The sequence below is a fragment of the Poeciliopsis prolifica genome, unplaced genomic scaffold (assembly GCF_027474105.1).
Source record: "Poeciliopsis prolifica strain line A6 unplaced genomic scaffold, Auburn_PproV2 SCAFFOLD101, whole genome shotgun sequence".
Lineage (NCBI taxonomy): Eukaryota > Metazoa > Chordata > Actinopteri > Cyprinodontiformes > Poeciliidae > Poeciliopsis > Poeciliopsis prolifica.
This window is the reverse complement of record NW_026562476.1, coordinates 1,012,694-1,035,916: the sequence shown is the minus strand read 5'-3', so window position 1 is coordinate 1,035,916 and position 23,223 is coordinate 1,012,694. Positions and strand designations below refer to the sequence as shown.

General features: G+C 40.3%; 1 protein-coding gene across 7 annotated transcripts in view; it reads left to right on the top strand.

Moving 5' to 3' along the window:
- Nucleotides 1–17,851: 17,851 nt before the first annotated feature.
- The window catches only part of LOC129354005 (glutamate receptor 1-like), a 114,747-nt gene continuing 109,375 nt past the window's right edge, over nt 17,852–23,223 (top strand). For all 7 annotated transcript variants that reach the window (XM_055023481.1, XM_055023477.1, XM_055023476.1 and 4 more), the window contains exon 1: nt 17,852–18,325. In XM_055023481.1, coding sequence (XP_054879456.1) covers nt 18,007–18,325 — 319 coding nt within the window. In that variant the 5' untranslated portion in view covers nt 17,852–18,006. The remainder of the gene's footprint in view (nt 18,326–23,223) is intronic.

Sequence of the window (23,223 nt, the reverse complement as noted above, 5' to 3'; positions counted from 1 at the left end):
ACTGAACAGTTTCTTCCCCCGGGCCATCAGACTGCTTAACGCCACGTAACACCCCTCCACACACTCACAAACCAAATCACCCCCCATGGACATGGTCAATACATGCACTTTAGTTTAGTTTTGTTCACAACACTGAACCTGTATTGTATGGCACTTCTATTGTATTTATTTATTTATTTATTGTGTAGTTTAAGGTTTTAGCTCTGCTACACTGGTAGCCAAGTAACAACATTTTGTTGTCAAGATTCACCTTGTGTTTTTTTTGTACAATGACAATAAAGGAAGTCTAAGTCTAAGTCTAATATGATTAATATTAATATTACACAGCTATTACATAGCTTCAATCCCACACAGTACAGCTAACATCTATTTAGCAAAGCTTAACAATAAAAAGGAGTGTCTGTTGTCGTGGAAAAAAAAATATTTCCAAGCACAATTAAGGTAAAATCACTCAATCAGGTTCATTCATGAATTGTGCACAACTCAGGGAGCTCATAAGACAATCAATAATCAAACCAGTCTGGATGAAAAGCTCACAAAGCTCTGCCAGGCAGAGACAACACGTAAGTTTTATACAAGAATAAGGAATGAAAAACCAGAATGAAACGCAAGGGGTGAGACGGTCTGGTTCTGATGCAGCGGTGGAAAACAACCTTCTAACCTCGTACATGTAACCCAAATAGATCACAAACATCTCATATGACATGATTAGCACATGTGACCTTATTGTAATCTTTTCCATCACTCTGTATTGCCATGTGACAGACTGGCGACCTGTCCAGGGTGACCCCAGTGACCCCGCCTCTCACCAGGAACGTTAGCTGGAGATAGACACCAGCACCTCCCGACCACTCGAGGGACAAGGGTGTTAGAAATGGATGGATGAAACCAAATGTTTACTTAGCTATACATTTTAGGATTATAGTCTTGGATGGAAATCAACTTTTGTTTTATCTTCAGATTCTAATCAAGTAACATTTCTCTATTCATCCTTCCTTCAGTTAACTTAACCGGCAAAAATAAACAAGTCTTGCACAATGACTGTCCATGTAGGTCATTGTAGTTGAGATCTTTCATTTATGTCTTGATGGAAAAATCTTATCTGCTTGGAAGCAGAGCATCTGAAGCTCTGTGAGAATGATTCTTGGCTCTTGGACAACTTCTTAAATGGTCATTTTGCTTGATTTGTCAGACATCTCAAGAGGAGTGTCTGACCTCAGGAGGTATTTGGTGAGGTTATGTTCATTCCACTGTTAGTACAATTTTAGAAATGCAGTTAAAACAATTTTGCAACACTACGACTTTTTTCAGTGAACTGGAGAAATCGACAAGCCAGTATGTCCTGCGATATTTGTTAAGTCTTGGCAATCAGAACCAATTCTTTTACAGATATTTCCATTAGTGCCTGATTTTATTCTAAAACATATGAACACATTTTTCATATGGATAATTGCTTCTGCAATCAGGCAAGATTTCTCTGCTTTGCTCATGTCATGACCAGCAGCAGCTGAGTTGAACTCAGAGATTCCAGGAAGTTTTCTTCATTTCTGTCCATTTTTGTGCTTCGAAGCAATAAAGAGAAAAAGGAGAGCTGAGAAGAACATCATGAGCTCTGCAGTTTACTTCACTTTAATTTCCAAGATCAGCAGGTAGAGGCACAATCAATAACGAGCACAAACTGAAAGAACAGCGAGATTTAATTATGAATGTGCATGTTGGCAGGAATGGATGTAAACATTTGTGCTAAAGTGCAAAAAAGAAAGGCAATACCTTTAAACTGAAGGCTAATTAATATTTAATGCTGCAGATGCAGAAAGTTAGAACAAAAACAACTGAAATATTACTTCAATTGTTCATATTAATATCAAATCTGGTACAATCAGAAAGATATGAAACTGCTCTCTAAGTTCATGCTCATTAGATTTACAGAACAGTTGTCCTTGATTTGCTGGTCTGAAGATAACATTATCTATTCATATTTAACAAAAATAACATTTAATTTGAAGGAGTTTTACATCTATTATTACTATTAGATACAAATATTTCTTGTGGAGGAATTCCTTGAGTTGTTTTATTTTTTTGTGAAATTCTGTCCATGTTGTTAAATTATGTAACTGCTGTGGAAGCGATGTAGATTCTATTTTTTCCCCCTCCAGGATTTTTTGTGTCCCTTATATGGCAAGGAGAGAGGGGAAGATATGTGGCAAATATCATTGGGTCTGGGAATTGAACTTGCGACGACCACGTCGAGGACTCAAGGCCTCTAAACGTGGGTCGCCCTGTTCCCTAAGTCACCACAGCACGACCTGCTTTGTATATTCTAACAGAAAACATAAAGTATGTTGTGTAGTGTTGTTACGTCCACCAGGACGCCATATTTAAGAGGACACGTAGACAAAGGGTTTAAGAAAAAAATGCCTTTATTTATATATATAGTTTTAAACTCTATTTAGGCTTCCTTTTTCCCCCTCTACATCCATTTCCTGCAAAGGAAGGGAAAAACCCTTTTTCCCGTGTCCCAAAAAAAAAAATAAACTAAAAAAAAAACAAAAGAGAAAAAAGTTCAACAGAAAAGTGGACCTGGTGAGCCGGTCCAAAGAAACAAAAAGGCACAGCAGGGGGCCACCCCTATACAGGGCCGTCGAAGCCCCTGCTAATACCCGACTAAAAAAGAAAATAGAGAAAAATAACCTATTAACACAGAATGACCGAAAACAGGACAACCGGTCTCACCAGGCCATAATGATTACCAAAACGAGGAAACGAACCAGATGACAAACAAAAAAGAAATCCCCATGGTTGGCAGGAGACGTCAGCTGGATCCACAGGCAGCCAAAGTCAGCAACGTCTGGTCAGGACGCATCCCTCTGGGACGGGAGTGAGTGAGCGGTAGAGCGGCTGGGCGGGCCAACCTATCACAACCCAACCTATTTATAGGCTGTCCACGCCCCCACCAATTAACCAAATCAAATTAATTACAAAAAGAATAAATTCTACATTAAAGTATATAAACACAAAATCACTCAACTTAACCCAATACAACATTAATTAAGAAAAATAAAAATAATTGCAAAGTGCCCAAAGAACATAACAAGTGTTCATTTAAATACATCTTAATAAGCACTGAAAATGATGTGATAAAATTACAAATATTTTAAGTGAATGAACTTCCAAATATGTTTTCTGACAGAAATGACTGTATCCATCCATTTTCTTACATCTTTATACCAGAGGGGTCAGAGGGGTCAGAGGGGTCAGACAGGGTGCTGGTACCTATGTCCAGCAAGTCATTTCGGGTGACAGGACTTATTTTTCAGTTGGACTTCACTAACCCATACCTAAGGACAATTTAAAGAAAGAAGGTAATGAGACAGTTCTGGTTTTGGACTGCGGGCGGAAGGCAGAGTACCCAGAGAGAACCCTGGCATGACATGGAGAACATGGAAACTCCATGAAGAAAGTTCCCAGGCTGGGAATCAAACCCAGGACCTTCTTGCTTCAAAGTAACAATGCTACCACTTTGAGCTCCAGAAAACTGCAAACCGCAAAACACAGCTTGATGGGATTCGTCAAGCTAGTGGATGTGATGTTTTGTAGCAGTTCAAGTGCTTTCAGTGGCAGACTGGTGTCAATATTTGCAGCCTGACTGGCCTGCAGATGTGCAGTCGTATCTATAAAAAATTGTGGTGTACTGTATATACTGACAACTTTCTCTAATGAACCAAAATATTGGACTTCTTTTTCAGTTTGCATAAAATCTGAAGGCTTTCATAGTCACTTTTACACAAAAGTAAAGTATTAAACAGAAGAAGATCTCTTTGTTCAACAAATATTTTGGTTCACCATCTGCAAGTAAGTGGTCAGTAGTTAGACACAGACAACAACAAAGGCACAGCATTATCTCTGCACAGACGCCCGTTCCTCTTTTGTGACTTTTACATTCAGAGAACAGGAAACAGAGCATCATGAGCCAGATTAGCACAAATTTCAGGACATCCTTTCTCCATGGCTAAATCATGGTTGTGTGTGCAATGCATCAATAATTTATTCATTCTCCCAGTCTCTTTTATGGAAAAACCTCAGACACCACATTCCTTCATGGGCCCTTTGGCTGCTTCTTATAATTTAATGTATAGAAATATTGCGAGTTGGAGCCGAAGGCAACAACAAGCCTTTTAAAGAGCAGCTGGTGCTTTTTGTTTGTGTCAGACAAAACAGCTTACAGCACAAGCACAAAAAACATTATGAAATACCATGAAATTTTGATTTGAACATGGATTAAAGAGTAACAGAACAAGTGAGGAGTGTATTTGTTTAGAAGACCTGGCTCGAAAATAATAATGGCGACAGGAAAAAAGACAAATAAACAAACAACTTGAAATTAGATGAAGCTTTTTATTTCTCACTTGTAAACATTCCCTTTCCGGAAAGCATTCCTGGAAATCCAACTAAAGGTGAAATTGGAATATCTATGTCCACATATGTAAATAAAATAGCATAATAAAAGGTTCATTATGGTCTGAATGGAGAAGTTGCAGAAAACTGTATGCTGCAAAGCATGCAGGGCAGAATATGATAATATAATATAATGAGACTAAGATTTCATTGTTTAGTCTACATGCAAAACGCACCTCAACGTTGTGACGGCAGCCTCATGCTAGGGGAAAATCTCTTCTCTTTAAGCTTTTATTGAGGGAAGCTGGACAGAATGTCAGGGCAATATTTGGAGAAAACCTGTGAGAGACTGCAAGGCAGCTGAAACCATAGCGGAGTTTCACTTTAGACCAAGACAGAACAAACAATCCAATTACAAATCTGTGGCATGGCTGGAAATTTCAGGTCCACAGGCGCTGTGGCTTCAATCTTTATCTTGACCTAATTTGAAAAAAAAAGAAAAATCTACAAAAATTTTAATTTCAACGTGCAATGTCAGCAGAAATATACCCTAGAAACTTTCAGCCGTTACTTTATTGAAAGATTGTTGTAATGGTAATGTAAAAAACTTGAAGTTGGTATAAATGCTACATTTTTCCTTGTTTCTCTTTGCTGACGCATTTTGTTTGTTACTGTCATCAGATCCAAGATTTCAATTAATTGTAGTGTAATTATGCAGAAAACATAATGAAAATATTTTTTTGTCTCTCCCTCTGCCTTAATAAGGCAGGATGCTTCCCTTTCTCAATGGAAATGAAAAATAAATAAATCAGATTAACATGAAAATGAACTTCATGACCCTGGAGCATGCATTGCTCAAAGGTTTGAAGGTAATTATTTTCTCCTGAAATAAATTTTGCGAGACTCAGCAAACCCCACCATCTGGAGCGGTCACAGATAAACGACGCTGTGAGGATGAAGCATTTGAATCCTTGTGAAGTGGATTGTTTGTCCTTTTCCACCAGATCCAGCTACACTGCTTTTAGCCTGCTCATCGGGAGCAGATAAATGAATTAGGCAGGGATGTTGATTCTCCTCTCTGCTTTTCTCAATAAATTCACTGGCTGGAAAGTGACAAGAAGGGGATAATCAGCTTCACTACATTTCTTGAGAGAATGCAGAGGAGAAAAGCTATTATGTGATAAGAAATTATTAAACTATGGTGAGGATGCCATAAAAGCAGAATATAGACAAATATATAATATTGTCACATACTTAGTTAATGTATAAAATCATTACATTATGAGGAACCCACTGAAATAGACACGTCTTTGTGTGTGGGGGTAAAATTGTTGATACCCCCAAAAAGTTCACATTGTCTCTGAGATTACTCCAAACTGAAAAAAATCAAAATCAAACATTATTTCTGAATTTTGGTTCAACAGAATCATTTAAAAAAAACAAACAAATGAAACAGATTCAAATTTATTTATTTGTGTCCCAAATGGGAAATTGATGTTACAGCAAGTACAAAAATGAAAACAAAACAAAACGTATCAAAAAGACACAGAATACCAATCAATACATAATGGAAAAAGCCCAACAACAGATTCCATCACTGACTGACAGTTGCCCCAACCACCAGACCAAGTACAAGTCCCTCTACCTTGACCTGCATTAAAGAGACGTTGCTGCAGGAACAAAAGAGTATTTATACCTCTTACTTTTTATGCTAGGAAGTTTGAGCCTGATGCCAGAAGACAGAAACTGGAACTCAGCATGTAGCGGATGAGAAGTATCAGCAATAACAGTTTTTCTACGGATTTGTTTTTTACACAATTCTGTGAGTGAGCATTGTTCAACCCCTCAGATCTTATTGCTAATATTAATCACTCTGCTGAGGGCGTTTCTTGACCTAATACTAACCCTTCCAAACCAGGAGAGTCGAGAAAAAGTCAACACCGACTCAATGTAGTTTTCTACTGTCTCCACTGTCTGACCTTTAATTACTGTATGATTGGTTTCATGGGGTTTCAATCAATCAATCAATCAAATTTTATTTGTATAGCACATTTCAGCAGCAAGACATTTCAAAGTGCTTTACATCATAAACACAAGAACACAAAGTCAATATATTGTTACATATTACATTTCAAATAAAACTCTAAACAGGTGTGTTTTTAGTTGAGATTTAAAAGAAGTCAGGGTTTCTGCTGTTTTACAGTTTTCTGGAAGTTTGTTCCAAATTTTTGGTGCATAGATGCTGAAAGCTGCTTCTTGGTTCTGGTTCTGGGGATGCAGAGCAGAACCAGAACCAGAACCTGAGAGTCTGGAAGGTTGATACAACAACAGCAGATCTTTGATGTATTGTGGTGCTAAACCGTTCAGTGATTTATAAACTAACAACAGTATTTTAAAGTCTATTCTTTGAGCTACAGGGAGCCAGTGGAGGGACTTTAAAACTGCTGTTATGTCTCTATCTTCCTGGTTTTAGTGAGAACAGGAGCAGCAGCTTCTGGATCAGCTGCAGCTGGAGGATTGATTTGTTGGACAGGCCTGTGAAGACGCTGTTACAATAATCAATGCGACTAAAGATAAACGCATGGATGAGTTTCTCTAGATCTGGCTGAGACATTAGTCCTCTAATCCTGGAGATGTTCTTCAGGTGATAGAAGGCCGACTTTGTAATCGTCTTTATGTGGCTCTGAAGGTTCAGGTCAGAGTCCATCACTACTCCCAGGTTTCGGGCTGATCGCTAGTTTTTAGTTGTAAGAACTGAAGCTGTGCATTTACTCTAGATCTATAGCTCTAGATATATAGCTCTAGATCTATAGCTCTAGATATATAGCTCTAGATCTATAGCTCTAGATCTATAGCTCTAGATCGTTCCTCTTTAGGTCCAAAAATAATAACTTCAGTTTTGTTTTTGTTCAGCTGGATAAAGTTTTGGCATATCCACACATTTATCTGTTCTAAACATTTATTCAGTGATTGGATGGGGTCAAAGGTCACCTGGTGACATTGTAATGTAGAGCTGAGTATCATCTGCATAGTTATGGTAGCTTATATTATTTCCTGTTATAACCTGAGCTAGAGGGAGAATATAAATATTGAATAAGAGGGGTCCTAGGATTGAACCTTGGGGTACCCCACATGTGACCTTTGACCTCTTTGATGAGAAGTTTCCCATTGAAACAAAGAAATCCCTGTTCTTTATGTAAGATTCAAGCCAGTCGAGCACCGAACCGGAGAGTCCAACCCAACTCTCCAGTCGATTCAGTAATGTGTCAAAAGCTGCACTGAGGTCCAACAGAACCAGCACTGTGGTTCTCCCACAGTCCATATTTATATGGATGTCATTGAATACTTTGACTAGGCCAGTCTCCATGCTGTGGTGAGCACGAAAACCAGTCTAAAATCAATGCACATGTCCTTTGTTTTCTGTACATTTAATAAAAGAAAAGCTTTATCACACCAGTCAACAAATTCATCAACCACAGGGCCATGGGCATGTTCATCATTATGTGGAAGGCTAACAATCACCGAGTCATCTGCAAATTAACCTATTATCATGTCAGTTAATATTCAAATTTGCAGATGATTTAAAAGACTGAAAATAATTTGACCATTGGGACAAGGAACATTAAAATAAGTCCTTTAATTAGCATCACATGTGCCTTCAAACTTTGAATCAATCCAGTTTGTTTGTGCAGCACTATTACCAAGACGATTCAAAGTGCTTTACTCCACGGAAACATAAAATGCATCATAAACACATCATCCAGTCAACAATTGTGAAAACCAGTAAAAAGATATTGTAACATAACCACTATGTTTGTGTGTGTGTCAATAAATATATTAAATGTTAAAAGTAGCAAACTGTCTTGTGGAACAGTTGAGGGGATTTCATTATTATAAAATATTTTGAATTTCCACAGTTAGAAACTGATTTAGGGTTTATCATGTTTGGTTCCAGGTGTGTGGAAAATGAAAAGGGGCGTGGCAAGAGGGCGTGACAAGAGGGCGTGGCAATGCGGTGCAATCAGCAAGTAAGACGCTCATGTTCAGATCTGTGCAGTGGGAGTTTGAGCTTTATTGATCGTTTAAACCAAGGAAAAAAATTAACGAAAAAGATAAAACAAGGATGAAGGTTCGCCCAGCGCCGCAGATCGCGCCCGAGAGACGGGCCAAAGTTTGCGCCGAGGAAATGCCGCCCGTTGCAAAAGGACGGCGGCAGTGCGTGGAGGAAGCCACGCATGGGACGCTCCCAGTGAGATCCGGACTTGATTTTCCTGTTGGGGTTTTTTTGGTGGAACCACTCTTCTTTTTTCTCATCTTTTTTGGGGTTTTGGATTTTCTTTCGGGATGGAGATGGGATTAATACGGACAGACGCTTCCAGGACGTTGTTTTGATTTAGAGTTTATGGGGCTCTTATGGACAAAATTCTCACAAAAAAGGAACAGGACTATTGGGACAGTCAATTATTTAAGTTTGGTTGATGACTCAACCCAAGCAAGAATTATGTTCTTTGACTTCTTGTGTGCATTCAACACCATCCCTCCAGCTCTACTGGGTGAGAAAAAGACAGCGATGCAGGCGGCGCCCCCTGGTGTCCTGGATTGTGGCCTATCGAACTGGTAGACCACAGTTTGTGCACCTGCAGCACTGTGTGTCACACAGTGTTGTCAGCAACACAGGAGCTCCACAAGGTACTGTCCTCTCTCCCTTCCTCTTCATGCTCTATACATCCAACTTCTGCTGTTGCACTGAGACCTGTCATCTCCAGAAGTTCTCAGATGACTCAGATGTGGTTGGTTGTATCAGAGATGGTGATGAAAGTTGTCCACCGTACTGTGGAACACTTTGTCACATGGTGTGGACTGCAGCTCAGTGTGATAAACACCCAGGAACAGGTTGATCTGAGGAGGAGGATCAGGACACCTGTGACCCCTATTACCACCCCAGGGTCAGTGTGGACATTGTGGAGAACTATAAAAATCTGGGTGTCCACATTAACAAAACATTGGATTGGGTCAAGAACACTGATGCTGTGTACAAGAAGAGCCAAAGTCACAGAAAGTTATTTCTGCCTGCTGCCATCAGGCTCAAATCTGTGCTAATAGACTCCATTTTTTCTGTGCTCATTTATAGGTTATTTCTTAATTAACATATTGCATGTGATTGCTTGCTATTTATTTATTTACTTGCTTGTTTGCTTGTATCTAGTCATTTTGAAATGATCACTCTGATATATATAAAAAAAAAAATTCCCTTCTCACCCACCGCGGGTGGTTCTTATCCTCTGAGCTCGGGTCCTCTACCAGAGGCCTGGGAGCTTGAGGGTTCTGCGCAGTATCTTGGCTGTGCCAAGGACTGCACATTTCTGGACTGAGATGTCTGATGTTGTTCCTGGGATCTGTTGTAGCCACTTCTCCAGTTTGGGGGTTACTGCCCCGAGGGCCCCGATGACCAGCACCACTGTGGTCTTCACCTTCCAGGCCCTCTCCAGTTCCTCCCTGAGGCCCTGGTATTTCTCTAGTTTCGTGCTCCTTTTTCCTGATGTTGCAATCACTTGGTATTGCTACATCTACCACAACGGCTTTCCTCTGATGTTTATCCACTACGACAATGTCTGGTTGGTTCGCCATTACCATTTTGTCTGTCTGGATCTGGAAGTCCCACAGGATCTTAGCTCTGGCGTTCTCCACCACCTTTGGGGGTGTTTCCCACTTTGATCTTGGGGTTTCCAGTCCATATCTGCACAGATGTTTCTGTACACTATGCTGCCACTTGGTTATGTCGCTCCATGTACGCTTTCCCTGCCAGTATCTTGCACCCTGCTGTGATGTGCTGGACTGTCTCAGGCCTCCTTGCACAACCTACACCTTGGGTCTTGTCTGGTGTGGTAGATCTGGGCCTCTATTGCTCTGGTGTTTAGGGCCTGTTCCTGGGCGCCAGGATGAGGGCCTCTGTGCTGTCCTTGAGTCCAGCTTTTTCCAGCCATTGTAGGATTTACTAATATCAGCCACTTGGGTTATTTGCTGGTGGTACATCCCATGTAGGGGTTTGTCCTCCCATGATGGTATCTCTGGCACCTCAACCTCCGTTCCCTGTTGTTGAGACATTCACTGAGCACATTGTCTGTTGAGGCTTTGGTCCCTGATGTATTTATGGATCTTAGTTGTTTCGTCCTGGACAGTGGTTCTCACACTCACTAGTCCTCTGCCTCCTCCTTGCGGCTCGTGTACAGTCTCAGGGTGCTGGATTTGGGATGGAACCCTCCATGCATTGTTAGTAGCTTTCTGGTCTTAATATCTGTGGCTTTTATCTCCTCCTTTGGCCAGCTAATTATTCCGCAGGGTATCTGATTACTGGCAAGGCATAGCTGTTTATCGCATGGATTTTGTTCTTGCCATTGAGCTGGCTTCTCTCAGACTTGCCTTATTCGTTGGAGGTATTTAGCTGTGGCTCCTTTCCTTGTGACCTCATCGAGGTTGCCATTTTGCTTGTGGTATACCTAGGTACTTGTAAATGTCCTCTATGTCTGCTATTGTTCCTTGTGGGAGTGAGACTCCTTCTGTGTGGATCACCTTCCCCCTCTTTGTGACCAGCCGACCACATTTCTCTAGTCCGAATGACATCCCAATGTCAGTGCTGTAGATCCTGGTGGTGTGGATCAGTGAGTCGATGTCTCGCTCACACTTGGCGTACAGCTTGATGTCATCCATGTAGAGTAGGTGACTGATATTGGCCCCATTTTTGAGTCTGTATCCGTAGCCAGTCTTGTTGATAACTTGGCTGAGGGGGTTCAGGCCTATGCAGAACAGTAGCGGGGACAGAGCATCTCCTTGGTATATGCCACATTTGATGGACACTTGTGCAAGTGGTTTGCAGTTGGCTTCAAGGGTGGTTTTCCACAGCCTCATCGAGTTTGCAATGAAGGCTCTCAGAGTCCTGTTGATGTTATACATCTCTAAGCATTCAATGATCCAAGTATTGCGGCATTGAGTCATAGGCTTTCTTGTAATCAATCCAAGCCATGCACAGGTTGGTGTGTCGGGTTTTGCAGTCTCGGGCAACTGTGCGGTCTACGAGGAGTTGGTGTTTGGCTCCTCTGCTATTTACAAACCGATACCCTTCTGTGCCGTGCTCATGTGTTTATCCATGTGTTTGCTTAACTTGGCCGCTATGATGCCTGACATGAGCTTCCAGGTGTGGAGAGGCAGGTTATTGGTCGGTAGTTGGGTGGGACTGGACCCTTTGATGGATCCTTCTGGATTAGGATTGTCCGCCCTTCATTAACCATTCAGGGTGAGTCCCACTTTGTAGCAGCTGGTTCATTTGGGCTGCCATTCGCTCATGGAGAGCAGTGAGTTTCTTTTTAGCCAGTAGCATGGATCATGTCAGGCCCTGGTGCTGTCCAGTTTTTTCATACCTGAGACTCTTTCTTGGACATCTGTCACAGTGATGGTTACCGGGGCTTGCTCAGGGAGGTTGCTGTGGTCTCGTAGAGAGATCAACCACTGTGCATTGCTGTTGTGGGACGCCTCCCTTTCCCATATGCCTTTCCAGTATTGTTCCGTCTCCAGCCTTGGTGGGTCTGCTCTGTTGTTATTACCCTGCCATTGAGAGTACACCTTAGCTGGTTGAGTGGAGAAGAGCCGGTTAATCCTTCTGGATTCATTCTCCCTTGTGTATCTCTTTAGGCTGGACAAGGCTTGGAGCCTCTTTTAGCAGTCTCGAGTGCTTCAGGTATGGGCATCTGCCTGTACTTTCTGGGTACTGGTCTTTTCATTGCACCCTTGTGGAGCTCTGACAGTTGGCTCACTTCCCTCCTTGTTACCTTGATTTTAGCCTCTAACCGTCTTTTCCATGGTGGGTATTGGGTCTCATGGTTGCTCTTATAGCCAAGTATCTCAAGGATCACTGATGCTGAGTTGTAGATCAGCTCATTGGTTTCTGTTATGGTGTTGGTAGGGATCGTTCTCAATGCTGCATTCACATTCTCAATGAGACTTTCTGATGGTACTTCACTCAGCCGTTGTAATTGGCGCCGAGGAGGCCTGGTTGTCATTCTCTCTCTCAGGTCAGCAGCTGTCTCGTTCAGCTCTGTTTCGCTCATTGGGCCGTGTATCCCTCACTGGGTGGGGACTTGTAGTTAAGTCCCCACAGTCCTGACATCCGGGTTCCTCCCTTTTGCCGTAGCATTTGTGTTGTATCTCGTCAATCTCAAGTTGTGATAGCAGTTGTCGTTTGCGGATGTTGGAACACTGAGCTACTAGTTGTTTAGCGCTTAGTGTTGACTGGGGATGTCGAAGTAACCATTCCTTCCCCAGTCTTTGCATGTAACCTCTCTCACTAGGGTTACTTGAGTAGTAGCATTCCAACAGATCCACATTTTCATCTCTCGCCCATTTCCGTCTTGTTCCAGTAGCCCATTTGTCATCAAGGTGCTCTGGTTCCCCAACACCTGACGCAGACCTTGTTTGGCCGGGCGACGTCTGAGCCGGCATGTTATGCAACTTAGTATCTCTCATGGTATGAGGTAGGCAGTAGCTTGAAGGGTCTTGCCTAAGGACCCAGACTGGATTCGAACCCTGCCCTCTCGGGTGATATACTGATGCCTTATGTATTGAGCTATCCAGTCAGCAATATATATATATATATTATATATATATATATTATATATATATATATATATATATATATATATATATATATATATATATAACACATGAGCACGGCACAGAAGGGTATCGGTGTAAATACCAGAGGAGCCAAACACCAACTCCTCGTAGACCGCACAGTTGCCCGAGACTGCAAAACCCGACACACCAACCTGTGCATGGCTTGGATTGATTACAAAAAGCCTATGACTCAATGCCGCATACTTGGATCATTGAATGCCTAGAGATGTATAACATCAACAGGATTCTGAGAGCCTTCATTGCAAACTCGATGAAGCTGTGGAAAACCACCCTTGAAGCCAACTGCAAACCACTTGCACAAGTGTCCATCAAATGTGGCATATACCAAGGAGATGCTCTGTCCCCGCTACTGTTCTGCATAGGCCTGAACCCCCTCAGCCAAATTATCAACAAGACTGGCTACGGATACCGACTCAAAAATGGGGCCAACATCAGTCACCTCCTCTACATGGATGACATCAAGCTGTATGCCAAGAGTGAGCGAGACATCGACTCACTGATCCACACCACCAGGATCTACAGCACTGACATTGGGATGTCATTCGGACTAGAGAAATGTGGTCGGCTGATCACAAAGAGGGGGAAGGTGATCCACACAGAAGGAGTCTCACTCCCACAAGGAACAATAGCAGACATAGAGGACAGTTACAAGTACCTAGGTATACCACAAGCAAATGGCAACCTCGATGAGGCCACAAGGAAAGGAGCCACAGCTAAATACCTCCAACGAATAAGGCAAGTCCTGAGAAGCCAGCTCAATGGCAAGAACAAAATCCGTGCGATAAACAGCTATGCCCTGCCAGTAATCAGATACCCTGCTGGAATAATTAGCTGGCCAAAGGAGGAGATAAAAGCCACAGATATTAAGACTAGAAAGCTACTAACCATGCATGGAGGGTTCCATCCCAAATCCAGCACCCTGAGACTGTACACGAGCCGCAAGGAAGGAGGCAGAGGACTAGTGAGTGTGAGAACCACTGTCCAGGACGAAACAACTAAGATCCATAGATACATCAGGGACAAAGCCTCAACAGACAATGTGCTCAGTGAATGTCTCAGACAAAAGGGAACGGAGGTTGAGGTGCCAGAGATACCATCATGGGAGGACAAGCCCCTACATGGGATGTACCACCAGCAAATAACCCAAGTGGCTGATATCAGTAAATCCTACCAATGGCTGGAAAAAGCTGGACTCAAGGACAGCACAGAGGCCCTCATCCTGCAGCCCAGGAACAGGCCCTAAACACCAGAGCAATAGAGGCCCAGATCTACCACACCAGACAAGACCCAAGGTGTAGGTTGTGCAAGGAGGCCCCTGAGACAGTCCAGCACATCACAGCAGGGTGCAAGATACTGGCAGGGAAAGCGTACATGGAACGACTTAACCAAGTGGCAGGCATAGTGTACAGAAACATCTGTGCAGAATATGGACTGGAAACCCCGAGATCAAAGTGGGAAACACCCCCAAAGGTGGTGGAGAACGCCAGAGCTAAGATCCTGTGGGACTTCCAGATCCAGACAGACAGAATGGTAATGGCGAACCAACCAGACATTGTCGTAGTGGATAAACATCAGAGGAAAGCCGTTGTGGTAGATGTAGCAATACCAAGTGATTGCAACATCAGGAAAAAGGAGCACGAGAAACTGGAGAAATACCAGGGCCTCAGGGAGGAACTGGAGAGGGCCTGGAAGGTGAAGACCACAGTGGTGCCTGTGGTCATCGGGGCAGTAACCCCCAAACTGGAGCAGTGGCTACAACAGATCCCAGGAACAACATCAGACATCTCAGTCCAGAAATGTGCAGCAGTCCTTGGCACAGCCAAGATACTGCAGGACCCTCAAGCTCCCAGGCCTCTGGTAGAGGACCCGAGCTCAGAGGATAAGAACCACCCGCGGTGGGTGAGAAGGGAATTTTTTTCTTACAAACTTTGTATTTATTACCTAAGAAGGAGAAGCTTTCAACAAATAAATAATTTCCCCTTGAGGATCAATAAAGTATTTTCTATTCTATTCTAAAACTCACTGGTGGAAACGGAGCTGAAGATACAACATTCACTTAAAACAAACAAAAATCTGAGTCTGACCCCCTGCTGTCATAAGTCACTGTAGCTCACAGAAAAAGGCTGGGAAACAGACAAACCCTATTTATTATGAATTCAACATTTTTTCTCTTTTGATGAAAAATAAGTAATATTGCAAAATGTACACAAAAATGTTTAAAAACTATATATTTTTTGAAAATCAAGCTGGAAGATGTTTACAATTTTAAAATGTTTTACAGTGTTTGTCTAAAATCCACATCACATTCACTTTCTTTCTTTTGAGAATCACATAGACTGAACAGTCTTGATTAAATCTTAGAACAAAATTGGGAAAAAGTTTATAAATAGCTGAGCATGAACTTCAGAAATAACAAAAATAGAATAAATTTGTTTGTATTTTTTCCTAAACAATCATCAATATTTTGGATCAGTCTGTATTGGAGAAAAAGAGATGTGTGAGCCAGAGAAAAATATCTTTATCAAGAGAAGTACTGAGAAGGCATGACTGGAGTTTAAATTTTATATAACAGTAAACCTATTAATCATATCTCTGTCTTTCAGACAATATTTAGTAAATATTGAGATTAACTGACTTGGAAGAATCTTAAAACTTAAAACAAAAAACAAAATCAAGAGCATTTATTGTCCTGATCACTGCAGTGATGCAGTGTTTCTTGTAAAAAAAAAAAAAGGTTCACAGAGCAATTGTTAACACATAAAGGGTAAACCTCCTCAAGATTGTACTCCAATGTTCAACATATTTTTAATTGAGTAAAAATAGAAAAGAATCGTCCAATGAATTAGTTAAGCTTTAATTAAGCAAATGTAAAAAACACACCAGATTTCTTTTTTCTTTTTTTTCACACAGCCAAAAATATAAAGTAATGTGCAAATTCTGGCATTTTAAAGAGTATTTCAAAATATTTATAGAAACAAAGAGTTTGGTTTGGAGGCTGGGCTCAGGGTGGCCAGTGTTTTTTCATTTTCACACTTAAAAAGGAATGAAACAAAAAACAAAACAATATTTCATCATTCAATATATTAAGTAAAGCAAAGCATCTCCACAGATACAGGTTGCAGTCCCTGATCTAGCAGAAGGAGAGGACGATCTTCTCAATAGTTTAAAGTGCAGCACTATAATTTTCAATTTATTGTTAAAGTAAAATTGTGAAGGTTAAACAAAATCCACCACTGAATGTTACAAAAAAAAGCTGAATTATTATTTAGTATAATTCCTTCAGTACCCCCAGTTTGCCCCTTATTTGTTTTTTTGTTTTACATTTTATAAAACTTTGCCATGTGCACTCATCTGCCACATTATTAGGTACACCTTGATAGTACTTTATTGCATCCTCTTTTACATTCAGAACTGCCTTAATCCTTAATACATTCAATAAGGATCACGCACTTGTGCAGATTTGTCTGCTGCACATCCTTGATGTGCAATCCAACAGAGAACCCAAAGGTTCTTTATTGGCTTTTCTATTGGATTGAGATCTGGTGACTGTAGAGGCCATTTGAGTTCAGTGAACTCATTGTCGTGTTCCACAGACCCGTTTTATGACGTGCTGCGTTATCCTGCTGGAAGAAGCCATAAGGAGATGGGTACATTGTGGTCATAAAGGGAAGGACATGGTCAGTAACAATACTGAGGCGGGCTGTGGCGTTGACACGATGCTCAGTTTGAACTGCAGCAGATCTTCTTGGCCATGTCTACATGCTTAAATGCACTGAGTTGCTGCCAGACTGGCTGATTCAACATTTGTGTTAAAGATCAATTGGACGGGTGTACCTAATAAAGTGGCCGATGAGTGTACTTCATTGCATGAAAGGTGATCTCCTACAGTTTTTCTCTCTTGCTTTGCTGCACTACTCAAATTCTACTGGACATTTGCAGAACATTAAGTGGAATTTGTAGCAAACGTACATATCTGAGTCAATGAGAATAACAGGTCCAGGTGTCATTTTGAGTGAAATTGAGCTTCTACACTCTTAATTTCCAAATGACATGAAAACTTTACAATATCTGAAAGAAAGACTTTGATTTTTTGCTACTTTTTGCTTCCACCCAACTTTCTATTAATATGCTTAGATAGAGAACTCTGTGATCAAGCACCTTCTCTAACAATGAGCCTTTGCAGTCGTTTACAGATCAGTGGCTCACATCAGAAACATTTGTGGATGTTGCTTTGAGTTAAGTAGATGAATGGAATGTGACACCAAAGTTTCCAAAATGTAACTTTTTTAACCTTAAATTTTTGACATACTAAATTTTGTTTTTTTATCTGGAATTGATAAATATTAAAATGACAAGATATAAAAGCTTCAGATACTTTATGTGTAAAAGACAAATTGTCATATGAATTTCACTTTCTGATATTTTTGCCAAAAAAATAGATAGATAGATAGATAGATTGTTGCCATCCAGACAGTGCTTAGTGAACAAATGTGAAAATAATCTGTTTAGAACAAAGGGTGTGTTCTGGGTGTGGATTCTGTGAAAAATGCTGCTGGGTTGGTTTGTTTGACTTGAGGTGAAATATCTGGATTAAAGAAGGCAGAACATTCATGGTTTTCTCAGAGAGAGAGAGAGGGAAGAAGAGAGAGGAAGAAGAGAGAGAGAGGGTAGAAGAGAGAGAGAGAGGGAAGGAGAGAGAGAGAGAGGGAAGAAGAGAGAGGAAGAAGAGAGAGAGAGAGGTAGAAGAGAGAGAGAGAGGGAAGAAGAGAGAGAGAGAGGGAAGGAGAGAGAGAGAGAGGGAAGAAGAGAGAGAGAGAGAAATGAGGGAGAGACAGAGAGAGAGGAAGGAGGTGAGGATGCACATCAAGCAGTTCGGGACTCAGAGCCGTCGCGGCAGCAAAGCGCTGCGCTCCAACTGTATGGATGTTAATAAGGCAGAGAAATAAAGGCGGTTGGAGCGGGCGGTGCGGTGCGTGCGGTGCGTGTGGCCGGGCTGCGGTGGATCCCTGCCGGCCACGGCGTGAATGGGATTCCTCAGGTTGCTCCAGATCCCCTGAAGGTCCTGCTGCTCCTGCTGCTCCTGCTGCTCCTGCTGCTCCTGCTGCTCCTGCTGCAGGAAACATGCGTCTGCAGAGTTTTTCGGTCCCCCCGTTGCTGCTGCTGCAGCTGCTGCAGCTGCTGCTGCTGCTGCTGCTGACTGGGATTTGCAGCGGCACAAGTTTCCCAAGTAACATAAACATCGGTGAGTCTCAGCTGATTCTATCTCTCAGATTTCTTTTACTACTCTTCATTTTAAAGGAAAATTGACATTTTCTCCTGCTTCTCGTTTGACACAAAAATATCCCCGTTGTTATTATTAGATGCATTAGAACTTATGCAACCTCATTTTCTTACATTACAAAGCAAGACGAGTTCAGAGAGCACTGAAAGTGCTCAGTGTTGCACTTTCAGAGTCTTATTCATTATTTAGCTTGTGGTGTGAAGCATTTTACGCTCATTTACTTGCAACAAGCAGGGTAACATGTCTAAAATGTAAAGCATCGTCTCAGATGTGTTTAAATTCAAAAGAATATCTTTCTGTTTTTCACAGTTAGCATTACCACCACTGGCATTGATCACAGATTATGTTTAGTTATGATCAATAATCGAGGTCTCTTTACCTTTCAGGAACTAACAATATTCTTTGTGGTATTGAACTGAGACCCAGCATCATGGACAGAGTCAGTTGTGGACAGAGTCAGTTGTGGACAGAGTCAGTTGTGGACAGAGTCAGTTGTGGACAGAGTCAGTTGTGGACAGACAGACAGACGGAATCACAACTTAGCAGCAGAATCCCATTGACCTCATTACTGGCAAAGTTATTTTTACTGCATTCAGTTACAATCTACTGTTAACGAACATTATTGATGAAGTTGTTTCTTCAAAATATAATCAGCAGCAAACTGTGATCCAGTAGCTACCATAAATATGAATGAAGGTCAATATGTGAAAAAAAATGTAATCTGTCTACTAGCCATTGAATTACAGGTCAAATCACTTTTTTTCCCCTGTAATTACCAAATACATCGTTCATATAATTGGTAATTAATACCAATTACAGGTATAATTATCATTATTTCTTTGTAGTATTTTGTGTTTAATGACATCATTTCTAGAAATCCTTTTATAATAAATACATTTTTATTTGACTCAACTGTCATATATAAACAGAAATGATTAAATATTCCATTAATCGGCCTTAAATTACATTTGATGTAAAGTTGTACAGTATAGCTCCATTGCAATGAACATGTAAGCAGACAGTGGAATACTGGGAAATGTCCTGATTTTGTCCGCATAGACATTGGAAATGCAGATGTGAATGGCTGACAGAGCTGAAGAATAATTCAGTAGAGTGTGTGAGAAGTGAAAACCTCAGTGATGTTAGCATCTGACAGACAGTCTAAAAAGTGTAGCATAGATTAATCAAGGTTTGAATTTTTCACTCCTGTGGGTGGCATCCAGTGGTTCTGAAGCCACGATGGGTTCTACTTTTGATTTGTTTTTATTCAAGCTGGTGGTCTGAACCTGAACAGCATTTCATTTCTCTGAACATTTAGAATCTGCAACAACACATTTTTGTATTATTGATTATTTGGCAAGTTAACACTCATGGTGACTAGTTCTCCTTTATAACAGTAACCTGGTCACTTGCACAAGTCATGTAATACACCTAACATCTTATTCTGCAAGTTACTATCAGCACAAAATATTTGCCTCATCTGGCATCTTCAAGCTCTTTTTAATTCTTGAAAATGCATTGGCAGTTACTTGACTACACTGCAAAACATTTGACCCCCAATCAGTTGTGTCTACTACCTTCTATTCTTTAAGTCAGCAAATTTAACCAGTTTTTGATTTGGAACCTAAATGTGTGAGTTTGTGAAACATAAACTTTCAGTGATAAGTTATGTTAACTTTTCATCAATTTTGTCAAACTTCCAAGAGTTGAATAAATTAGAGTTTTTAAGTTGGCACTTAAATAAAAAACTGACAGAAGGAAAAGACAGGAGTGGGAACTATTTCCCAGAGTGCTTAGCAGCATGTTGTATCCTGTGTAGAGTTAGATGGAAGTGTGTTATATTGATCTGATTCTTGTGTGTTATTCAGGCAAATATTTGTTTAATGCAACTGACAGTTTGCAAAGCTTGAGGATAATTTAATTTAATAATTTAATCAAATTCATTATCAGATCAGAAATTTTGTTCATGCAATTTGAAACTGGAATTTAAATATTCAAAAGTAAAATAAGAAGTTTTTCTTTAACTTGATGTCGTGAGCAAAAGTAATAGAGAAATATGTTCTCTGCAAGAGGGTGAGGGCAGTTTGTTTTTTCTTGCATATTGTGAAATAATTATTTGGTTTATATTGAAGCGTTAAGTTAAAACTCACAATTCAAGATTAAATAACTTAAAAAAACAATCTTTAGACAACTTGTCTCTTGTTGTAAATCAACTTTATGAACTTTAATTTCTCAGTTAAAACCAAAAGAATGACTTTCATTTTCAAGTTAAACCACCTTCAAATATTTTACAGTGTAAATGCATTAGTCAGCATTAGCTGAACTTGATGGGGGTTAAAGGTTGCACATGTTCTAAATGCACTGGGATGATGCACCTTTACCATTTTGTTGATTACAAATTTGTCTTCATTCAGATGGAAGAAACCGTTGTTGTTTTAAATAAAGCATACTTTAATGGTTATCTTTAAGTTATAAAATGGCCTGCAAAATGACAGCAAAGCATCAAATAAAATAGACTGTTACCAAACAATGATCTTTTTTTATTTATATCAAAAAGTAAAACACTAAAGAGTGTGGAGTCTTTCTTCAGATATTGGAGATCAAACAGGATGTCCACTTCTCTTGTGCTGTTAAATGTCACTCTTTGGTCAGCAATAATGTCTGTCCACCAGTTTGTGTGGAGTTTCCATAGCAGCCAGCTGTACGGTTGTACGCACTGAGCGTAGAATATCATCTTCCTTTAAATAAAAAAAAAATATATATATACAGTATATATTAGCTTTTTCATTATTTGCCACTTTTTAATATAACCAAATTTATGGGGAAAAAAAGCATCTTTTGTCACAACATTTGGTTGTCTGTAAATTTATGGGGTTGGACACATGTACATCCTGAACATAAATGCTATTGTTCAGTTTGTTTCTTTGATGGGTTGGTGCTTTTTCTGTAAGTAAATGTGACGACGCAGTGAAGCTGGGTAAAAATGAAAAAGCAGAGATTTAAACCTTCCATAGTTTTCAGGTTGGTTGGACCCCACCTGACCCCACGACTGCGGTTCTAGTGGGCTCGCCGGTTCAGCATCTTTATTTGTGGTTTGTGAAATGAAGAGCTGACGGGTCACCAGGTTGGGATATCATGACATCTGACACACTCTTCCTGAGACAGCGGGAGGGTTAAACAGTTCATCTAGTGGAAACTTTGTGTGTCATGATGTGGATTGGTTATATGACTGTGCCTTTGTGGGTTAGGTGCTGTGATTGTATTGTGCATGTCCTCCAATAATATCCTGCAGGCATCTCTGCAGGATATTAGTAACAGTAGTGTCTATTACTTTGATTAAATGCACCATAGTATCAGGATCAAGCAAGCCCATTATTTAGTCATTTAGATGGAAGAAGTTCAGTATCTTCCTTACAGGTTTGGTGTTGTACCTGCAACTGAAGTTGACCAGAGTTGGAACATGAGTGGAAGGCGGTGGTCTCGTTGTTTCAGTCAAATTAGCTCCGCCTAACTAGCTGCAAGTCGTCCACCATCCTCTAAAAATCATCAAAAGCCACCCATGTTTCAAATAATAATGATAAAAAACCAAATTGTCTTTGAAGATGCAGAACACAAAGTTGACGTTGCATGCTTGGTGTTCTTCATAAATTCACTTGGCAAGTCCAGTCAGTTAGCATATTTATCTGAAATTTAGCTTTTCTATTACCTTTCAGACCTTTTCATAAAGACAAATGTTTGCCTGTATTATTATTATATTATTAGAAACTATAGTTATATCACTTTTGAAATAACAAAAAGTAATATACTTTGTGTCAAAGTATTTTTAGGAGCTGATCTAATTAAGTTATTTGATCAGTAAATAATTGTTATTCAGCTTATAATGTTTTCAGGAAAAATGGTTCCATCAAAGACACTAGTCAGTGTTCCAATGTCAAATGAGAATAAAAAAGGTAATTAAAGAAATTCAATATGATTATCATAGATTTTATTCTTAAGTAAATAAAATAGTTTCTCATCTTTTGTAAATTTTCTTTAATATAAACCTGATAGCAAAAAGAGAATTATATTAGAAACTCATCAATATCATCACAGATAATTTGAGTAATTTCGTTGTTAGTCATTTTTACTGTCGACAGAACTTTCACTACAGTACATGTACTCCTGCTGGATCCAGTTTCAGGGGTATTTCCTCTGATTTCTTTTCCGCTCCAGTCAGATTGGTTGGTGTGGCTCCTGCAGCTGTGGTCTGCGCAGTGGATCATTATCATGACTCATCGAGCCGACCGGTTCGGACTCCTGCTGTAGTGTGCTCCCAGGTTTGATGCTGATGAGGCATCATGTTGAATTTTTTTTCTGGAGCGAACCCCCTCCTGCAGTCTGAGCCTGAATACCAAACAGCTTTCAGCACTTTTGGCTCTGAAACGTCGTTTTTTCTGCATGTTTTTTCCTGAATTAGTTTGGCCTTCTGTCACAGCAGATGGACCACTTCCAGCCTTTTAGAACTTGGGTTCATTCATTACGTACTATTACATGGTCTATCAGCATATCCAAAGTTTGTTGCACATTTTAAATGAAAGTGTTCTGTTCCTCTGCTGTTTTATTTATTTATGATTTATTCATCACAGGACATGCAGAAGTTTTATTCTGGATAAAATGGATTGGATGTTTATTTCTCTCTTTGCAAACTTAAAAAGTTACTGTGTTTTAAACACCTTAAGCTTTTTACATTTTGTCACCGAAAAACAAATTCTGCTGTGATTTATTGACATTTTATTTGACATAGAAAAAGTTCACAGTCAGTGTTGAATCAGGAGGAGCTGTAGAGATGAAAGCAGAGGTGAGCACTTCTGCCAAACACA